The 19376-nt window shown below is 38.0% G+C and overlaps 1 protein-coding gene and 1 long non-coding RNA gene across 2 annotated transcripts; both read left to right on the top strand.

Moving 5' to 3' along the window:
• The first annotated feature begins 1336 nt into the window (after positions 1-1336).
• On the top strand, positions 1337-9441 carry LOC139117727 (uncharacterized). Its single transcript, XR_011548559.1, has 3 exons — positions 1337-1760; positions 8868-9007; positions 9212-9441. It is a non-coding gene; the product is annotated as an uncharacterized lncRNA (long non-coding RNA).
• Positions 9442-16887: 7446 nt separating this feature from the next.
• LOC139149561 (ATP-dependent DNA helicase RecQ-like) lies at positions 16888-18545 on the top strand. Its single transcript, XM_070721386.1, has 2 exons — positions 16888-17036; positions 17876-18545. Exons 1-2 carry the CDS (start codon positions 16888-16890, stop codon positions 18543-18545), a joined length of 819 nt encoding a protein of 272 aa, XP_070577487.1.
• The last annotated feature ends 831 nt before the right edge of the window (positions 18546-19376 follow it).

Consider the following 19376-nt stretch of genomic DNA (forward strand, 5'->3'; position numbering starts at 1 on the left):
GTGCACTTGTGGTGATCAGCAATCTTTCTCTTGGTATGTCTACCACAAAAATAAAGTAAACAAAGTTGCAGATTGCTTTGTGGTATGTTTGCCATGAAAGGCTTACGTAAATACAATGGTCACTGAGCACTGTACAGAATGGCCTAAGAATTCAAGGCTGCACGGTTACAGGGCAAAGTTAACTTGTGCAGCCAAATGACATCTATGAACATGTGTGCCCAGCTGGCTTCTGCAGATGTATATCATATGCATGAATAAAGATATACATGTTTGCACTCTAATTTGATAAAAAAATAGTATATTTATTGATTTTTCAAAACTGGGGATGTTAAAACGTGTATAGGCTACACATTTGTAAGACAAATCTTAGTCAGTTTCCAAGAAATTAGGAAATTCACATACAAAAGTACCTGACTCTCCAAATGATACTTCTATACACAGTGACAAGATGTTAGGAATGCAGATTACATCAACAATAGCACATAAAGGTGCGGGATCGCTGGATTACCAAAATAGCTTAATTTCAGCTATTTAGCAGCTAATAGTATTGTGTGATCGAGGCGAGAAAAGTGACGAAGTTGATATAAGACGGGTATTCTGTTGATAACAATGTTGTTTCATACTTAGGCCTAAACTGTTTCCATGAAACCATTTTCCCTGTCCATTGGGTAATTTTTTGAGCCAATGATCTGCACGAATCATGGCAGCAACGAAAATCTCTCGAAAATCGGCCGTAATCCACGAAGGAACAGAACTTTGCCACAGTTTGGGTAATGTAATAAGCAGACAGGGCATGTCAGTCACCGCGGTCCGAGAAAACTCTCATTCTATTTTTGTCTTTCGACAATTATTTTCCGAAGCCATCATATGATCAGTATAGTTACTCAATCGCCGACTTAGATAGACGAGGGAATTATTAGTCGTATTGCCATCCACTTTACAAATGATTGACATCTAAACCTGCCGATGGACGTGTACACGTTCGTACGTCTCTCCAGAGAAACGCGCCCCAACAAAAATCTAAGAAATTGTTGACTGGTATGTTGGATTTTTTGTATCTTACGCCTGTCGTATAGAACACAGTTTTCATCAAAATTGAAGTCCCGTATCTCTGGGAAGGCACACTATAAAATAGTTCTAGTATATAGTGCCTATGAACAGTTTGCACGGTTAGCCCCGCAGCGCCACTGCTGTGCTAACTGCTAGTAGTACATAGTGTGGGGATATGTCGGGTCATAGCCACTGGTGCTCTCAATACACTTTTGCTTGGATAGTCCGTCGAAAGCTGCAACTTTTCAATGAATTGCTTTTCAATGAATTACTTTTAAAAAAACTTACGTACGCGTACAGCGATCGCGATTGCGAGGACTTTGTACCGGAAGTAATAGTATCACGCCTGATGACATCATAGATCATGTGAAGACTTCGTTGTGATTGGTCAGATTGGCGTGTCACAGGTCAAATCTCAGCGGCAAATCTGATATCAGAACGGCAGTTACGACCCTTTTGAATTGCTGAGTGCATTGTCGCTGTTTTTCACTCGATTTTTGACAAAATTTCACTGAAATTTGCCGGTGCATCGCCGTGACAGCTTCATATACGCTTGCTATGAATGTACAACCTATAGGCAATGTTCAAGACGCGTTAATTTTCATGTCACCGTCGTCACGATCAGCGTGTGGAGATCCGCACTGAACAATGGTCACCATTTATAATATACTAGTAACACCCTGAGGATCATGGCGATCGTTTGAATTTCGGTAAGTAAATTTTCGATTATCCTTCTCTGCAACGTAACGACGAATTTTATCTGTTTTTGTTCTGTGCAATTCTCGAGTAACACTGTCCAATTGTCTGAATAACTCCCGAGGTTGAACATTGAGTGAACAGTGTATACAATTACAAATGTTACGTGCAGAGAAAACGAACAAAAGGGTGAACTCAGCAGTTAACGTTTAAACAAAATTTATTACGAAAATAAAACTAATTGCTAAGTCAGGGATAGAGTACAAGCTTTAAAAGTGTACAGACTACTTATCTCAGCTGGGACGGCAAAGCTCCAGTCTCAGAGTTGTAACAGTCAGTCGGATGAATGAACAGTCCTTTGGCTTGCAGGCTTGAAGCTGCACAAAGTCCACAGTATAAATCCAGCGTTGACAGTGAAGGTCTTGGAAAGTCTTGAGAATGACTACTGCTGGAGTTTAGTAACACACAAGAGACACGATCCCAAAAGTCTGACTGGAAGCTGTGCACGTCCCTTTTATAAAGGCATATAAGAACAATCTAGAACTTTTATTGACATGCTAATTACTGTTCTAAAATTATCTCCCTTACACAACTAATCAACTTTCCAGAACATTCCAAACATGACTAATTGAATTCAAGGTTGTGAGGTCATCAAGGGCAGTGACCTTGAGAATGTTCTAGACTAATTGAACTCAGGTCATGATGAGTGTGTGGGGGGAATGACCTACACAACACACCCCCTCTTCAAAAAAAAGAAAATTTTTCAAAGAAAAATCTTTCTTTTACAAATGTAATCTTGAAAAGGATTTAAGTACTCAAATTTTGTTTTACTCTAAAGTAAAGTTTCTTGAAAGTGAACAATAATAAACTCTAAATACGAGAGAGACAGTCTGCAATTAAATTGTCTCTGCCTTTGATATGTCTAATGTCAAGATTAAACTCCTGTAACATTAAACTCCATCTTAGCAATCTCTGATTTTTGCCTTTAAATTTCTGCAGAAAAACAAGAGGGTTGTGATCAATATGAACCACTATTGGCTGATTTGAAGAAGTAACATAAACTTCAAAATGCTGTAAAGCTAATATCAAAGATAAACACTCTTTTTCAATTGTAGAGTAGTTTCTCTGAGATTTGTTAAATTTGCGTGAAAAATAGCAAACAGGATGATCTATACCATGACTATCCTCTTGCAATAAAACAGCACCAGCAGCCGTATCACTAGCATCTACAGCTAATTTGAATGGCAAAGTGAAATCTGGTGCAGACAACACTGGGGCACTTTGCAGTATGGCTTTAAGTGTATCAAATGCATGTTGGCATTGCTCTGACCAAACAAACTTTACTTTCTTTTTAAGTAAGTTAGTCAACGGCTCAGTAATTGTGGAGAAATTTGGACAGAATTTTCTGTAGTAACCAGCCATACCGAGAAAGCGCATCAGTTGTCGTTTGCAGTTTGGTATGGGAAACTTGAAATGGCACTGATTTTAGCATCAACAGGTTTTACCTCACCCTGTCCTACAGTATGTCCGAGGTAAGTTACCCTCGCCCAACCAAACTCAGATTTGCAAGGTTGACAGTCAACATTGCTTTACTCAGTCTCTCAAAGAACTTCCGCATGAGCTTGATGTGTTCCTCCCAGGTGTCACTATACAGGACGACGTCGTCAACGTAGGCTGCACACCCGTCTAGCCCGGATATGACGTCGTTGATCATCCGTTGGAACGTTGCCGGAGAGTTCTTCATTCCGAATGGCATCACCTTGTACTGGAACAATCCGTCTGGTGTAACAAAGGCGGATATTTCACGAGCACGATCCGTCAGAGGGACTTGCCAAAATCCCTTCAGTAGGTCAAATTTCGTCACATACTTGGCTTTTCCCACTCGGTCGATGCAGTCATCAATCCTCGGGATTGGAAAGTGTCTGTCTTTGTTAAAGTGTTGACCTTCCTAAAGTCCGTGCACATACGATAACTGTGATCTGATTTGGGAACAAGTATGCACGGCGAACTCCAGTTACTTTTACTGGGTTCAATAAAGTCATTGTCCGGCAGGTATTTGACTTCTTCCTGGAGATATTTCGCTTTTGTTGGATTCAGTCTGTATGGGTGTTGTTTTACAGGCTTACTGTCCCCAACATCAACGTCGTGATAGATGACGTTTGTCCTCGTTGGAACATCTTGAAACAGGTGTTTATATTCATGGAGCAGTTCTTTCACCTGTTGTTGTTGTTCTGGCTGGAGGTGTGCCAACTTTGTAGACTCCAGCTTCTCCAGGATTTCTGAGTTCTGAAGCTTGACCGAGCCCAGCTTTGAGTTTAGAGTATTTTCACTCAAGTCAGTTTCAGTATCACTATCTTCATAATGGTTTGAACTGACTGCACTGACAGGCTGAGTTATAGTAGGATTATCCCTATCAAAATATGGCTTAAGCATATTTATGTGACATAGCTGTTTTTGTTTTCGCCTGTCAGGTGTTATTATGATGTAATTTAAATCACTCAATTTCTTATCAATTAGGTATGGCCCAAAGTAACGAGCATGGAGTGGTTTGCCAGGAACCGGAAGTAGAACAAGAACTTTTTGACCTGGTTCAAACTTCCGTTTTGGGGTGTTTTTATCGTATTTGGTTTTCATTGACTGCTGAGATGACTCAAGATTTTCTCTGGCTAATTCACATGCTTTAGAGAGTTTCGTACGAAAATCTGACACATATTGCAAAATATTCAGACAATCATCATCGTCTGATAGGAATTTCTCTTTAATGAGCTTAAGTGGGCCACGGACTGTATGTCCAAATACAAGCTCAAATGGGCTAAAACCAAGAGACTCTTGAATTGACTCTCTAACAGCAAAGAGCAGAAAATGAATTCCTTCATCCCACTGCTTCTCTGTGTCAAAACAGTAGGTCCTAATCATGTTTTTCAAAGTTTGATGAAATCGCTCAAGAGCACCCTGACTTTCTGGATGATAGGCGGATGACCTACACTGTTTAATGCCTAGCTGATCCATTACTTGTTGAAAAATACCAGACATAAAGTTGGAGCCTTGATCGGACTGGACACATTTAGGGAGGCCAAATAAAGTGAAAAATTTGACTAAAGCTCTCACTATAGTCTTTGTCTTTATATTTCTCAGTGGTATGGCTTCGGGGAACCGAGTTGATGTACACATTATTGTCAGCATGTACTCATTTCCTGATCTTGTTTTGGTAGGGGCCCAACACAGTCTATTAGTATCCTACTAAATGGTTCTTGGAATGCAGGAATTGGCTGTAAAGGGGCCTTTGGAATGGTCTGATTTGGCTTTCCTACCATTTGACATGTGTGACAAGTTTTACAGAAATGTGCTACAGTCCTGCCTGAGATTAGGCCAATAAAAGTGACTGAGAATTTTATGATAAGTTTTCCTGACTCCTAAGTGACCAGCCCAGGGCGTTTCATGGGCCAGACGCAATATTTCAGCACGGTAGGGCTTTGGAACCACAATTTGATGTTTTATAGCCCAATCGTCATCAACCAAAACGTCTGGAGGTCTCCATTTACGCATGAGAATACCAGATTTTGTATAATAGGAAACAGAGCTATCTGAAGTTTTACCTTCATCATCATCTACCCTGTCAAACAAAGACAAAATATCTGGGTCTTTGTGTTGTTCTGCAATGAGATTTGATCTAGAAAATGTCTGACTTGGTCAGCAGAAGTTTTACTGGAAGTTTCAAATCCACGAGGGATAACGGAATGCTCCGTGTCAAACACCTGACTGAGAAGGTGTCATTTAAGTCAACATCTGTGACATTATTTTTGAGAGTATTTTGATTCTCAGAAGTTTTCTTTGACATGGCTCGAGTAATGGCACATGATGGGAAAAGGCCGGGAATGTCTTCCTCTATTGGCTCTGGATTTTGATCTAAACTAGGATTATCAGTCACAAGTGGATTAGTAATGACCTTGTCCCCAGCAAGGTCGTTTCCAAGAAGAAGGTGAATCCTTCAAAAGGCAAAAAAGGCCTAATACCTAAAGCCACAGGTCCAGAAACAAAGTCCGAAGACAAATAGACATTATGGAGAGGAACAGGAATGTAGTCATTACAATCTACCCCCTTAATAAGAACTTTAGAACCTGAAAATGACTTTTCAGAAAACGGCAGGGTATCTGCCAACAAAAGAGACTGGGAAGCCCCGGTATCTCTTAAAATTTTGACAGGGGTAGCGGAAGAGAAATCACTAGAAAGTGATATAAACCATCATGAATAAATGGTTCGAAAATACCCATAATGCTATCTTGAGAAGAATTGACCTTGACCTCATTAATTGGGGATAAGAGGGGTTTAACCTCAGAAAATGTGTTGCACACATTATTAGACTCTAATTGAGTGATGAAGAAATAAAGCCGGTTGGCTTAGATCCACTTTGACCACTTTGACCTTCACGTTTTCTTTTCAATTTGAAACACTCTGACATTAAATGGCCGTCTTTCTTGCAATAATTACAAGAAAGTGTACCGAACTGTTTGTCAGAAGGAGATTGAGACTTGGGATCTGATGATGTGGAAGTGTTACTTGAATTTTGTGAACTGTTGTCATTTGATTTCCTACTCTCCTTTGAAAAATTCTTGGATGAAAAGGAGGAGTTAAATTTACCTGCATTGTTTCTGTATGAAAAGGACTGGGATGGTTTGCTGAGAAATGAAGATTTGTGGGTCAACGAATAATCATCGGCCAACGTGCAGCAACCTCCAATGTATCTGCCTTTTGTTCATTGATAAACGTCTTGATGTCACTCCGGATGCACCTTTTAAATTCCTCAATCAAAACAAGCTGTCGTAATTTGTCATAATTCTGACTGACCTTTTCGAAGAACACCAACGATCAAACAGTTGTTCTTTTGTTCGAGCAAATTCAACATAAGTTTGATCCTTCACCTTCTCACAATCCCTAAATTTCTGACGATAAGCTTCAGGCACCAACTCATAGCCCTTGAGAATTAATTCCTTCACAGAATCATAATCTGAAGCCTGCTCTACTGACAACTGAATGTAAATTTCTCTGGCTTTACCCACCAAAGCACTCTGCAAAAGCATAGACCAGGACTCCTTAGGCCAATCCAGACTCTGAGCAATTTTCTCAAAATGAAGGAAATATTTATCAACATCCTTTTCTTGGAAAGGGGGAACTAACCTGAAATGCTTAGTGATGTCAAAATTGTCTGAAGGGAAGAATTTTCCTGACTTCCAAGCTCTAAACGTTCATTTCTAACTGCAGTTGGTGTTCTGCTAATTCTCTTTCCTTTTCTTTTTCCTCTCTTTCTTTCTTCCTTGTCTTTCTTCCATTTGCAATTCTTTTTCTTTCATTTCCAATTCCCTCTCTTTCTGTCTTTCTTCCATTTCTAATCTTTCCTGCCTTTCTTTTTCTTTCTGTCTTTCTTCCATTTGCAATTCTTTTCTTTCATTGTAATTGCATTTGTATTTTTTCTTTTTCTAATGCCAATTTTTTAAGCTCCAAATCTGCCTGAATTTCTAATTCTAATTTTTTGAGTTCGAAGGAAGACTCAGGCTCATAATCTTTTAAGGCAGACTCTTCAAAATGGCCAGAATTAACTAAATGTTTTGCAATCTTGAATTGAATTTCTCGCTTGCGCATAGATCTTTTGACATCTACTTTAAGGAAATTGGCCAGTGCAATGAGGTTGTCCTTTTTGAGGGAATCAAATGCGTCCTGATCAAGGTCATCCATAAATTCGTCTGGCTTGAATTCCGCCATGATTGAATTTCGCTGAGTTCACAGTATACAGTAGTTTTGAAAAGGCAGGCAAAATGTTGTCAAACGGCTCAAAATATTCGTCTCCCGGACGAGCCCCCAATTTTGTTACGTGCAGAGAAAACGAACAAAAGGGTGAACTCAGCAGTTAACGTTTTAAACAAAATTTATTACGAAAATAAAACTAATTGCTAAGTCAGGGATAGAGTACAAGCTTTAAAAGTGTACAGACTACTTATCTCAGCTGGGACGGCAAAGCTCCAGTCTCAGAGTGTAACAGTCAGTCGGATGAATGAACAGTCCTTTGGCTTGCAGGCTTGAAGCTGCACAAAGTCCACAGTATAAATCCAGCGTTGACAGTGAAGGTCTTGGAAAGTCTTGAGAATGACTACTGCTGGAGTTTAGTAACACACAAGAGACACGATCCCAAAAGTCTGACTGGAAGCTGTGCACGTCCCTTTTATAAAGGCATATAAGAACAATCTAGAACTTTTATTGACATGCTAATTACTGTTCTAAAATTATCTCCCTTACACAACTAATCAACTTTCCAGAACATTCCAAACATGACTAATTGAATTCAAGGTTGTGAGGTCATCAAGGGCAGTGACCTTGAGAATGTTCTAGACTAATTGAACTCAGGTCATGATGAGTGTGTGGGGGGAATGACCTACATAACACAAAGCAGTGGCCTTCATCTGTTCATGCCGATAACATGTATTGATAGTGTCTATGTCTGGGGAATACATACTTTGAGACACTCTCTTGCTTTGGCGAGGGCACAGTCTCTCGGGGACTGTGGCCAGGGTGAAACTTTTGCTTATATGTATACAAATTTCCCTCGATGTACGATATAAAACAATGAAAAAACAATACATTTAGGAATTGTTGGGTAAGAATTAAGTTCTTAAACTCTGACCTAGTATTGTTTGTACATGTGTTTGATGTCATGAAATTTAGTATACGTCTATTTATAAGATCATGCTGGACGATGCTGGACGTCTTTGACACTTAAGTTTCTTTTGAAGTCTTCATTGATGTATTTTGACATTTGTTCAACGTTACCTGTTAATATTTTGCTGGCATTATATTGTAAGGCGAAATCCAAATCAATGATTGATTTACGATATTTCATTCAAGTTCTACATGAAATCTTACAACACAAAACATGCATACAATATTTTCAGTCCTATCTTTCTGTAGCTGTGGGTCACTGGTAGTGTTTTCCTCCCCATCTAAAAGTAATTTAGATATAGTAGTACCGTACACTAGTTTTCATGTCACATGTAGTCAAAATCACCAAACATAATCGCTGGGACTTTTTCCTTTACATTCCTTTTTATGCCATTGCATTGTCTTATTTGTAGCTGGAAGTGATGACATGTCTTTGTGGCAACGGATGCTGAGAAAAGGCAATGCTGATGACAACTCTACATCACCAATCTCATAAACCCACATTGGTCCCAAAAGAGTAACCAAAATTGCCAAGGCCTGCAACTATATAAGTGTAAGTACCATTTGAAATATCTTAGTGACATGGACTCCATTTAATGATATGTGCAAGACTAATTGTGAAAGGTATGTCAAGGCAGTTGCAATTACATACTGACTAGCAGATTGTTCTCTTGGCATTTTGTCTACTGTACTGTGCTAGTATATGTGATTACATTAATGTTTCTTTTCTTGTTTTTTCTTTTTTTTTTTGTTTTAGCCCGTTTGTTGAGTCCACGGAAACTTTCAAGACACTGAACAATCAACTGGATCAAAAGTAACTGTTCCAAATATATGGTTGGATATGCCAACACTTTGTTATGAAGATGCCATGGACAAAGGGAGATATCCTGTGAAAGAACTGTTGATGAACTTCTGATTTCTTTTGTTTTGTGTCATTTGTTAGCATTTCCATCTGCAATAAATGTAAGGTAGGAATTCAATGAAAAACCTGGTAAGATTTTCTTTTTTTTGTGAATGTGTGTGAGTGTTTGTACCTGTGGCTACATTCTGAAAACTTACATGAGCACAAGAATGAATAGCTAGAGTGTGAGTGGTCGTGGCAAAGTGTGGGTAGGGGTATGCTACTGGGGGGGGGGGGCTACCCATGGGGTCAGCTTCAATAGCGGTATGTATACCGTAAATCCTGTTTGTGGCAAGTATACCGCAAAAAAAAATTCTGCAAAGCCTAAACTTTTGTGGCAAACATACCAGGACATGCATGAGTGTCGTGGTAAGCATACCACAATATGTGCGCCGCAAAATCCATCAACATGCGAAAATCTCAAGCTATGCGTAAGTTTACCGCAACTTGTTGTGGTAAACTTACCAGGCAATTATGAAGACTTTACCAGAACTGTTCGCCGCAAGGCTTTAATTTTCGTAAGGGTACCTACACCTGCATTGCAGTCATCATATTTATTTTACCTGATGGTTATTGACTATCCAAAGTGTCCACTGATACAAGATGCTAGATCTTTCAGTAACCAATCTTTCTTTAAATGTGATGCTATAAGATTGATCTTTTACCTGCATTTTAATCAATCCCATAAGTATTTTGCCATTTACCTTTCATACTAATATATGTAGAACATATAAATTCAATTTTATGCGACACTTCCCAATACAAATAATATTCCACTGCATGCAGCATAAAATGGACCTTACTCTGATCACCACAATATATACATGAACTCTTATTGAATTACATGAACTACTATGTATCAAATAGATGGCAAGAAAACTTACATAATGATTATGCTGACTAAGCTTATCTAAACAACAGTGACATCAAGCGAGATGTCTAACTCCAAATGTACTATTTATTCATCACAGATAGTCAATGACTACTGTCTGCTATTCTGGTCTTATTCTGAAAACAAACTGCATATTTCCTAATGTTCTGGGTCAACATTGTGAATGGGTGCATTGTCCAAGTTTTTATCTTTTTACAAGTTTTTCAGTGACAGTTTTTAGCTGACTGGTTGTTGTCAAATATTATTGTCAGTATTTTGCGACGAAGAGCAAGGGCATCTTTATAGCCAAAATGGCTCTCTTTCATGTGATGCAGGAATGCATCCATTTGAACTTGTTTGCTGAAATACTGGAAGAAAAGTATGAGAGTTAATCAGTTATGTACAAGGGGTGTAATGTTAATTACAAACACAACATGGCCTACACTCTGTCTCTGAAAGCACTTAAACCATTATAGTGCAAGAATGATTACACAGTAACCAAAGTTACATGACATTTCCCTGTAAACATTTCTGTACAGGTAGATGGCTGAATAAATGCTGTCAAAAAGTGTTTGTAATATCCATAACATGGTTTTGTTTCAATAACACATGCAATAAGTTTTTTTACATGTTCATTTTCTTAAATGAATACCGGTATTACGTGTTGATATTATTGGTTATATCTCTTGTTTAACTAGGAAGTGTTCAGGGAATAAAAATCCTGTCATATTTATAGTGTGATAATTTAAATTTCAGCATAGGTATTGTTATAATATTTACCTCTAGAGTCTTCCACATATAGAAAATACAGAATATTCCACAATCAACTGTATTCTTTTGTTGTGAGTTTTCATTCTGGGAAGAAAAGTCAAATATTTGTCATGGTTATCCCATGTCATTAGCACTGAGGTAATTTACTTAATTATTTCATCTCATTTGGACTGATTGCTGATAAGAAATAATAAAGTACAGCAAAATGAAAGTATAATTTCCTCTATTAATGTACAAATAATAAAAATATTACTAGACTCTCACAGCCGTACCGGTATAATGTAACTTTAGTTGTTATACACCTACCGCTGTCACTTATGGAGTTTCAGAGTACAATATTTCCCAGTATCAAAGTACAATAACTATGCAAATGAGGATGCAGAGTACAATAACCCCAGAGTTGTGTCTTGCCAGAAAAGTCACTTTGACTTTGATCCCAATAACAATATCATAAATGACCCTGAATTTAAAATGTAAAACTTACACAGCCATGAATACATAAAACTATACCAAAAAATGAAATACAAAGTATGTCAAAATCTTTTATGTCATTTGCGACACAAGAGTCTAATAGAGCTAAGTATGACAGATAAACATGATCATAACAAAGTGAAACAAACTTAAAGTTTCTGAATAGGGTTTTTGCCTATTTGTGATTGTTCTTACGACAATTCTTGTAATATATTTGATGTGTGATCTGTTATTAACCCTTTGCACCCCAAGGCCCTGGGGTTGAGTTGACATTTGGAAGTACCATCTAGTATGATGTCTGACTTCTTAAATTAGCAAAGAGTGTCCCCCATACCAATATATTTTTGGAATCACCATAAAATACTCGTCCCAAAAATATGCAAATTATGATCATGTGACCTCATTAAATATTCAAAATGGCCGCCAATATATAAAATTTTGTATTTTTTCAACATATTTCTTTATTTCCATAGGAATTCCTCAATAAATTATCATTTTTCATCACCAAATCATTGCTTTCTATCACACCGGCATGAACTGATACAATATTGTGACAAAAATTATGAAAAAACACTGATATTTTGTATGGTTTTGGCCTACTAAGTGTAATGTAACAAAGGCCCTGTATAAGGGTTAGGTCAGTCAAAGCATAATGTAACATAACATCCAGCATCTCATATTATGAAATATTTCAAATGTTAAGTATGTATATTTTGAATGACAATGAAACACTTGTCCCAAAAATATGCAAATACTAGTCATGTGACCTAATTAAGTATTCAAAATGGCCGCCAACAATAGAAATTTATCATTTTTTAGTCCCCACGGACACCGTCCGGGGGACTTATAGGTTTGGTCATGTCCGTGCGTCCGTCCGTTCACGCAGATATCTCAGAGACGCCTGGAGCGATTTCGTTCAAACTTGGTACAAGGATAGTACCATACCTCATACAGATGCACGTCGATTTGTTTCACAATGCGATCAAATTTGGCCGTGGTAGAGGACTTTTTAGTTTTCACCTCCATAGACTCCCATGTATAAGGCAGACCATAGACTCCCATGTATAAGGCAGACCATAGACTCCCATGTATAAGGCAGACCATAGACTCCCATGTATAAGGCAGTCCATAGACTCCCATGTATAAGGCAGTCCATAGACTCCCATGTATAAGGAAGTCCATAGACTCCCATGTATAAGGCAGTCCATAGACTCCCATGTATAAGGCAGTACATAGACTCCCATGTATAAGGCCAAGAAAAATAAAAATTTAGTTTCTCATCGTATTCATATTGCAAAAAGGATGCAGTGACACAGTTTTTAGTCCCCACAGATAAAGTCCAGGGGGCTCATAGATTGGGTCATGTCAGTCCGTGAGTCCATCCACGTGAGTCCATCCGTTCACGCAGATATCTCAGACACTTTGAAAAAATGTCATGTGACCTCGGTGACCTTTGACCTCGAATATACATATTTGTCCATAACTCAGTAACCACAAGTGGTAAACCTTTCATATATGGTATGATGGGACACCCTATGACGCCACATATTGTACCTCATTAATTATGTGCATATCTAATTTTGAGCGAGCCAATAGAGCTGGAGGTCTGATTTTTGGTATATAGGGATAACTTAGCAATACAATTTTTTTGACAAAATGTCACGTGACCTTGGTGACCTTTGACCTCAAATATACATATTTGTCCATAACTCAGTAATCACTAATGCTACACCCTTCATATTTGGTATGATGGGACACCTTATGACGCCACATATTGTACCTCATTAATTATGTGCATATCTAATTTTGAGCGAGCCAATAGAGCCAGAGGTCTGATTTTTGGTATGTAGGGATAACTTAGCAATACAATTATTTTGAAAAAATTTAATGTGACCTCAATGACCTTTGACCTCAAATATACATATTTGTCCAAAACTCAGTAACCACAAGTGCTACACCCTTCATATTTTGTATGATGGGACACCTTATGATGCCACATATTGTACCTCATTAATTATGCACATATCTAAGTTTGAGCGAGCCAATAGAGCTGAAGGTCTGATTTTTGGTATATAGGGATAACTTAGCAATACAATTTTTTTGACAAAATGTCATGTGACCTCGGTGACCTTTGACCTCAAATATACATATTTGTCCATAACTCGGTAACCACAAGTGCTACAGCCTTCATGTATGGTATGATGGGACACCTTAGTAGATGGACACCTTATGACGCCACATATTGTACCTCATTAATTATGCACATATCTAATTTTGAGTGAGCGAATAGAGCTAGAGGTCTGATTTTTGGTATATAGGGATAACTTAGCAATACAATTTTTTTGACAAAATGTCACGTGACCTTGGTGACCTTTGACCTCAAATATACATATTTGTCCATAACTCAGTAACCACAAGTGCTACACCCTTCATATATGGCATGATGGGACACCTTATGACGCCACATATTGTACCTCATTAATTATGTGCATATCTAATTTTGAGCAAGCCAATAGAGGTAAATGTATGATTTTTAGTATATAGGGATAGACTATAGGATAGAAATTTTTTGACAAAATGTCATGTGACCTCGATAACCTTTTACCTAAAATACATGATTATGTCAATAAATAAGTAACCACAAGTGCTATGTCCTTTATATTTAGTAGGATGGGAGACCTAATGACAACACATGCTTTACCTCGTTAATTATGCCCATATATAATTGTGGGCAAGCCAATAGAGCTAGAGGTCTGAATTTTGGCATATATGGATTAATTAGCAATACAATGTTTTTTTTCAAAATGTCACGTGACCTTGATGACCTATGACCTTGAATATGCATATATATGCATAACTCAGTAACCACAAGTTCTTTACGCTTCAATTTTGATAGGATAATAGACCTTAAGATGTCACATCTTGTACCTCATTTATTATGCACATATGTATTTCTTGGCTGGCCAATACAGCTAGAGGTTTGATCTTTTTTCCCGATTTAGAGCCATAACTTAGACATGCCTCGTTTCAAATTGGAACAATGACATAGACCTATGTGTCCATAGATCTGAACATATACACTTTAGTGATACTTCTTAATGACCTCATTTCCCTGCCCCCTCAAGACTAATACTCCTATTACAAGTGGGGACTATGTCATTGTCAATGACTTGTTACACATGTTTCCAATTTTCCAGTAAAAAGAAATCAATATTGTATCATATCCCAGTGCTGAATCACATTTTATAGTCCCATGACCATGAACGTTGATGTAAACTTTATATATTATGATAAACTTTACACAGATTTGATAAACCTTACACAGATTTTCTTGTCCTCCCTCGTAAGTGAAGAATTATACACAGCACCCCTGAATTGGGGTCATACAGGTCAAGTATCCTATTTTATAACATCTGACTATTGAATTTATCAAACTTTGTCCACAATAACAAGATATTTTTTGGAATTGTAGAATAACAATTGTCGGGAAAATATGCAAATACTGGTCACATGACCTCATTAAATATTCAAAATGGCCACCAGTATTCTAAATTTACAATGATTTTCAAATATTTGCTTCTCTTTCTGACGACATTCTAAAGAATTTATCACTTCCCATCACTCAATTATGTCTAAATGTATATTAGATTCTGTTGTCTACAACTGATGATTCAAAGAAAATGTTTTTAACATCACATTTATAAATCAAATACAAGCTTCTTTCAAATCACAGAGAACACTAACGTTACAATTATTTTGCAAAACACAGACTTTGATCATTCGAGTTTGCAAATTTCATCCAATATGCATGCAAAAACATAAGAACACACAATTTCATTGCAACCAAAACAACATTTATTTTTTTCTTTAGTAAAAAAAGTAAAAATAATGTAGCAACACACTGTAAACCAGACCAAAACCCTCAAAATGTCACAAGTAACCATTTCTGGATAAGGTGGGTTTTGTGGCAGGTACATCATTAGTACGTGTATAATAAAATTGGGTCTTAGAACACAACACTGTCAATATTGATTATATTGCTGTCTTTTATCATATTTTTGAGCTATGCATGACATCTCCAAGCCTTCCTCTTTCCATCTACCAACAGTAACATTGAGGAAAAAAAATGCAGAAAGGCCTGCAGTATATTGTCTTTTCAAAGTACAGTACTGTATGTAAAACCTACTAGACTTTCGCATTTTGTTTTTCAATTATAAATCACATAAAATAAATCTCATTCTGCCTTCAATTGCATTTTACTATCAAACAAAATACTCTGAAGAGAACAAAAGACTATAAACCCCAAGCATTATACTTGAAGACAAAAACAAATGGAGTATCTATACAGTACAAAAATGTCATATGATACTATTTTTACTATCAAACAAATTACTCTGTACAAAATAAAATACTACAGACCCCAAGCGTTATACTTGGAGACAAAAATAAATCGAGTATCAACACGGTCCCAATATGTTATTTGATGCTGACATACAGTCACAGGTGGACCATTGTCCTCTGGTGAATGAATACTTGAAAGAAAACAGACTGGCTTACAATCCATCCAAGGCAGGGCCAGCCATCGCCAATCACTTCATTTGCCTCTGAACGTAGGTAAGCATGTCTGGCAGAGCAGAACTAAATTTGACTGTTCCACACATACATGTGTCCTGTTGATAAAGGTCTTGCTATCCTAACACTTGTATAAACGTTGTTAGACTTGGTTCAAGTCGGTGAATTTAAAAAAAATAAAATAATTTATAATAGTTCTCTTGTGTCTCTCCTATTTTGTACAAACCTATCCGGAATTTGGCAGCTCACGCCAGGTTTTCCCAGCGATTGAATGCGTCACGTTTGAGTCTGCGCAGTAGTGAGTTAGTTTCTGCCGGATTCACCGACTTGGACTTCTTGCAAAGTACAGGCGGTGAGACGGACTGTGTACACAGTGACGTCAAGCAAATACAAAATGATTGACAGCCCCCGCCGTTATTCTGGCCAATAAGAAGAACGCATGCTAATAAACCTCTGCATATATTAAAAAGTTTGTTGTCATCTCCGTGCAAAGCTACTTAGACATCGAGTACGTTTTAAATCTGGGCGAATAATGGCATCAAGTTCGTACATCAACCGCGTTTTACAACTGATCGGTCGACCATCGCTAATCATGAGAGATTACCAAAGAAAGGTTGTTGAGAGTTACACTGAGGGAAAAGATTTGTTCGTCTGCGCACCAATCAGTAGCGGAAAATCACTGACATACAAAGTCCCCCACATTGATTTAATTTCCATTGCTTTGGACACGTAAGAGAACAACTACAACTGACATAATTGTAGTCTCCCCGCTTATTGCTCTGATGAAAGAGCAAGTTCAGAAGTTGAGCGAAAGAGGACTGAAAGCTGTAGCGACTAGAAAGTTGACATGACCAGCATAGTGGAAGGCCGCTTCAATTACGTCTTCAGTAGTCCTGAAGCTTTCCTCTGCCAACATCGCTCACTGCTACTGTCTGATACTAATCAGAGCAGAGTTGGGGCAATATTTGTTGACGAAAGCCATTGCATCAAGAAATGGTAAGTCTTTCTTGGACTTGGTTTGAATTATTTAAGATTTCCGTGTGTGGACGCAACTCATTCTGGACAAACCATCAGCATCTGACGATGCGTTAATGGGTTATTTCCGGTGCGGCATGATGATCAGTGCAAGAAAACTCGGTACGTTTTACTCACTGCAAAACACAGCTGGTGTTTCAATGGCATTTCAATTTTGATGTGTAAAAATATATTGTTGGTCATTTCAAGCCCATTGCCTAAACTATCTTTCTGTCATCAAACTGCCGTGCCAGGATTATTGCATTGGTTTTGTCAGTTGTATTGGGTTATGCCAGAAAACGGTTATAGTCACTCATCGCGGTCCCTGTCTTCCCTCAGCTCCGCTGGAGTTTACGCACCATAATCCGTGCCAAGAAAACTCATGATAATTTTTTAACTACCTGGTAATGCAACTGAAATGCATCGGCCGATATCTAAGAATCATTTTGTCTGTTTTTTGGTTTTTTGTTTGTTTTTTTTTTTTAGGGGGGGGGGTTCGACGCATGAAATCAACAGTGGCGACTTAGATTTCTGCACTCTAGTAGAGATGTCGGCTATTTCCTTCATGCAAAACAGCAAAGCAGGAGGTAAAACTTGCCTTGGAATTAATAAGGCACATCCTTTATAGGAAAACGTCATGCGTTGAAATTCGTCACTTTTTTATTTATGCAAATAAACAGAAAACAGCTAATGTTTTTTTTTTCTCACAAAACCATGGAGGTAGAAGCAAGACATAGAACTGCTTTGCAATCAACCTAATTTGTATACATGCTGTAATTACTGTGTTGCTATCTCTAAAAATCCTAATTTATTATTTACAGGGGCAAAGAAGCTCAGGCCGGTATGAAAGCATTTAGACAACACTACGGGCAGTTAGGTCAACTGAGGTCCCTGCTTCCAGCTAAAGTTCCGGTTGTTACACTTACTGCCACAGCAACATCGGGGACAAGGAAAGTTATCATCGATGATCTGTGTATGAAAGGATGTGAAGTGATCATTGAAAACCCAGATAAACCTAATATCAAGTATAATGTCATCAACACAGATGATGATTTAGAGACTGTATTCATGTGGCTTGTAGATGAAATCAAACTAAAGCAGGCGGAGACTCCACGTGTCATAATCTTTTGTAGGAGAAGACGACACTGCTCAGAACTGTTTGAATTATTTTCAGTCAAGCTTGGAAGCCACGCGTTTTATCAATATGAACACAAAGGACAAAATGATGACCGTAACCGATATTTTGCCATGTTCCATTCAAAGACAGATGATGTGATTAAGGAGTCCATAATTTCATCATTTCAAAAGCCGAATGGCATAGTACGGGTGGTATTTGCTACATCAGCTTTTAGTATGGGGATGGATTTAAAGAGTGTTGATCAGGTCATCCATTTTGGTCCCCCAAGTGATGTAGAAGGTTATTTGCAAGAAACGGGAAGGGTTGGGAGAGATAGAACAACTCAGAGCAGTGCCATCCCCAGGCGAAAGTGAACATGGTCAACCAGGAACTAACATGTTAGTTCATGGTCATATGACCATGGTGTACCATGTTAATTCATGGTCAACCATTGACGACCATGTTTGTTAAATGGCACAAATTACTATGGTCTACCATCGTCAACCATTGCCAAAAAACCGTGGTCAGCCATGGCTATATGACCGCGGTCAACCATAGATGACCATGTTTGTTTAATGGCACAAATTACTATGGTCTAACATGGTCAAACATGGCCAAAACTCATGGTCAATCATGATCAACCACAGCCACCACCGTGGTCAATGACAGGTGACCATGGTTTTTAAGAGTGTTATGAACTGTGCACCAAGTTTGGGCAATAGTAAAAAATATATATTTGCACAGAGAAGTAGAAGTTAAATTGTGTTTGTTTGTATGGAGTGTGCATGAAGATTAGGGGCGGGGTTCATATGAAAGGCATAGTAACTGCTGGCTCAACAACAGCATACACACTACCTGTAATATTTCACGGTATTCAGGTTATTGTAAATCCTGACATTGTCTTTTCCACAGCAATTCTAACAGTCAGCATGTGGTACATGACATCATTGTGCTGCTTCTTCCCCTGTATTGTATACAAATGATAGTTTTCTAAAGTGACATATAAATGTACCCAGTACCCAGTAACTCTTTTGATACGTTTACCTTGTGAGCAGCAGATTCTAAAATTCACCTTGGAGTCATGTATACAGATGCCAGAAGGTCTGAACAGCCATGAAAAAGTTGAGAGGATATACTTCCAACACGTCTTCATTCCAGTGGACACATTCAATCACACTTGACTTTAAAAGAAAAACCTTCTCAGG

Source organism: Ptychodera flava, chromosome 2 (genome assembly GCF_041260155.1).
Source record: "Ptychodera flava strain L36383 chromosome 2, AS_Pfla_20210202, whole genome shotgun sequence".
Classification (NCBI taxonomy): Eukaryota; Metazoa; Hemichordata; class Enteropneusta; family Ptychoderidae; genus Ptychodera; species Ptychodera flava.

What these genes read in the sequence shown, in the direction of transcription:
- LOC139149561 (XM_070721386.1), top strand. Translation starts at nt 16,888, where the DNA reads ATGACCAGCATAGTGGAAGGCCGCTTCAATTACGTCTTCAGTAGTCCT. An exon ending in AGCCATTGCATCAAGAAATG is followed by an intron (nt 17,037 to 17,875) that starts GTAAGTCTTTCT and finishes TATTATTTACAG; the next exon opens with GGGCAAAGAAGCTCAGGCCG.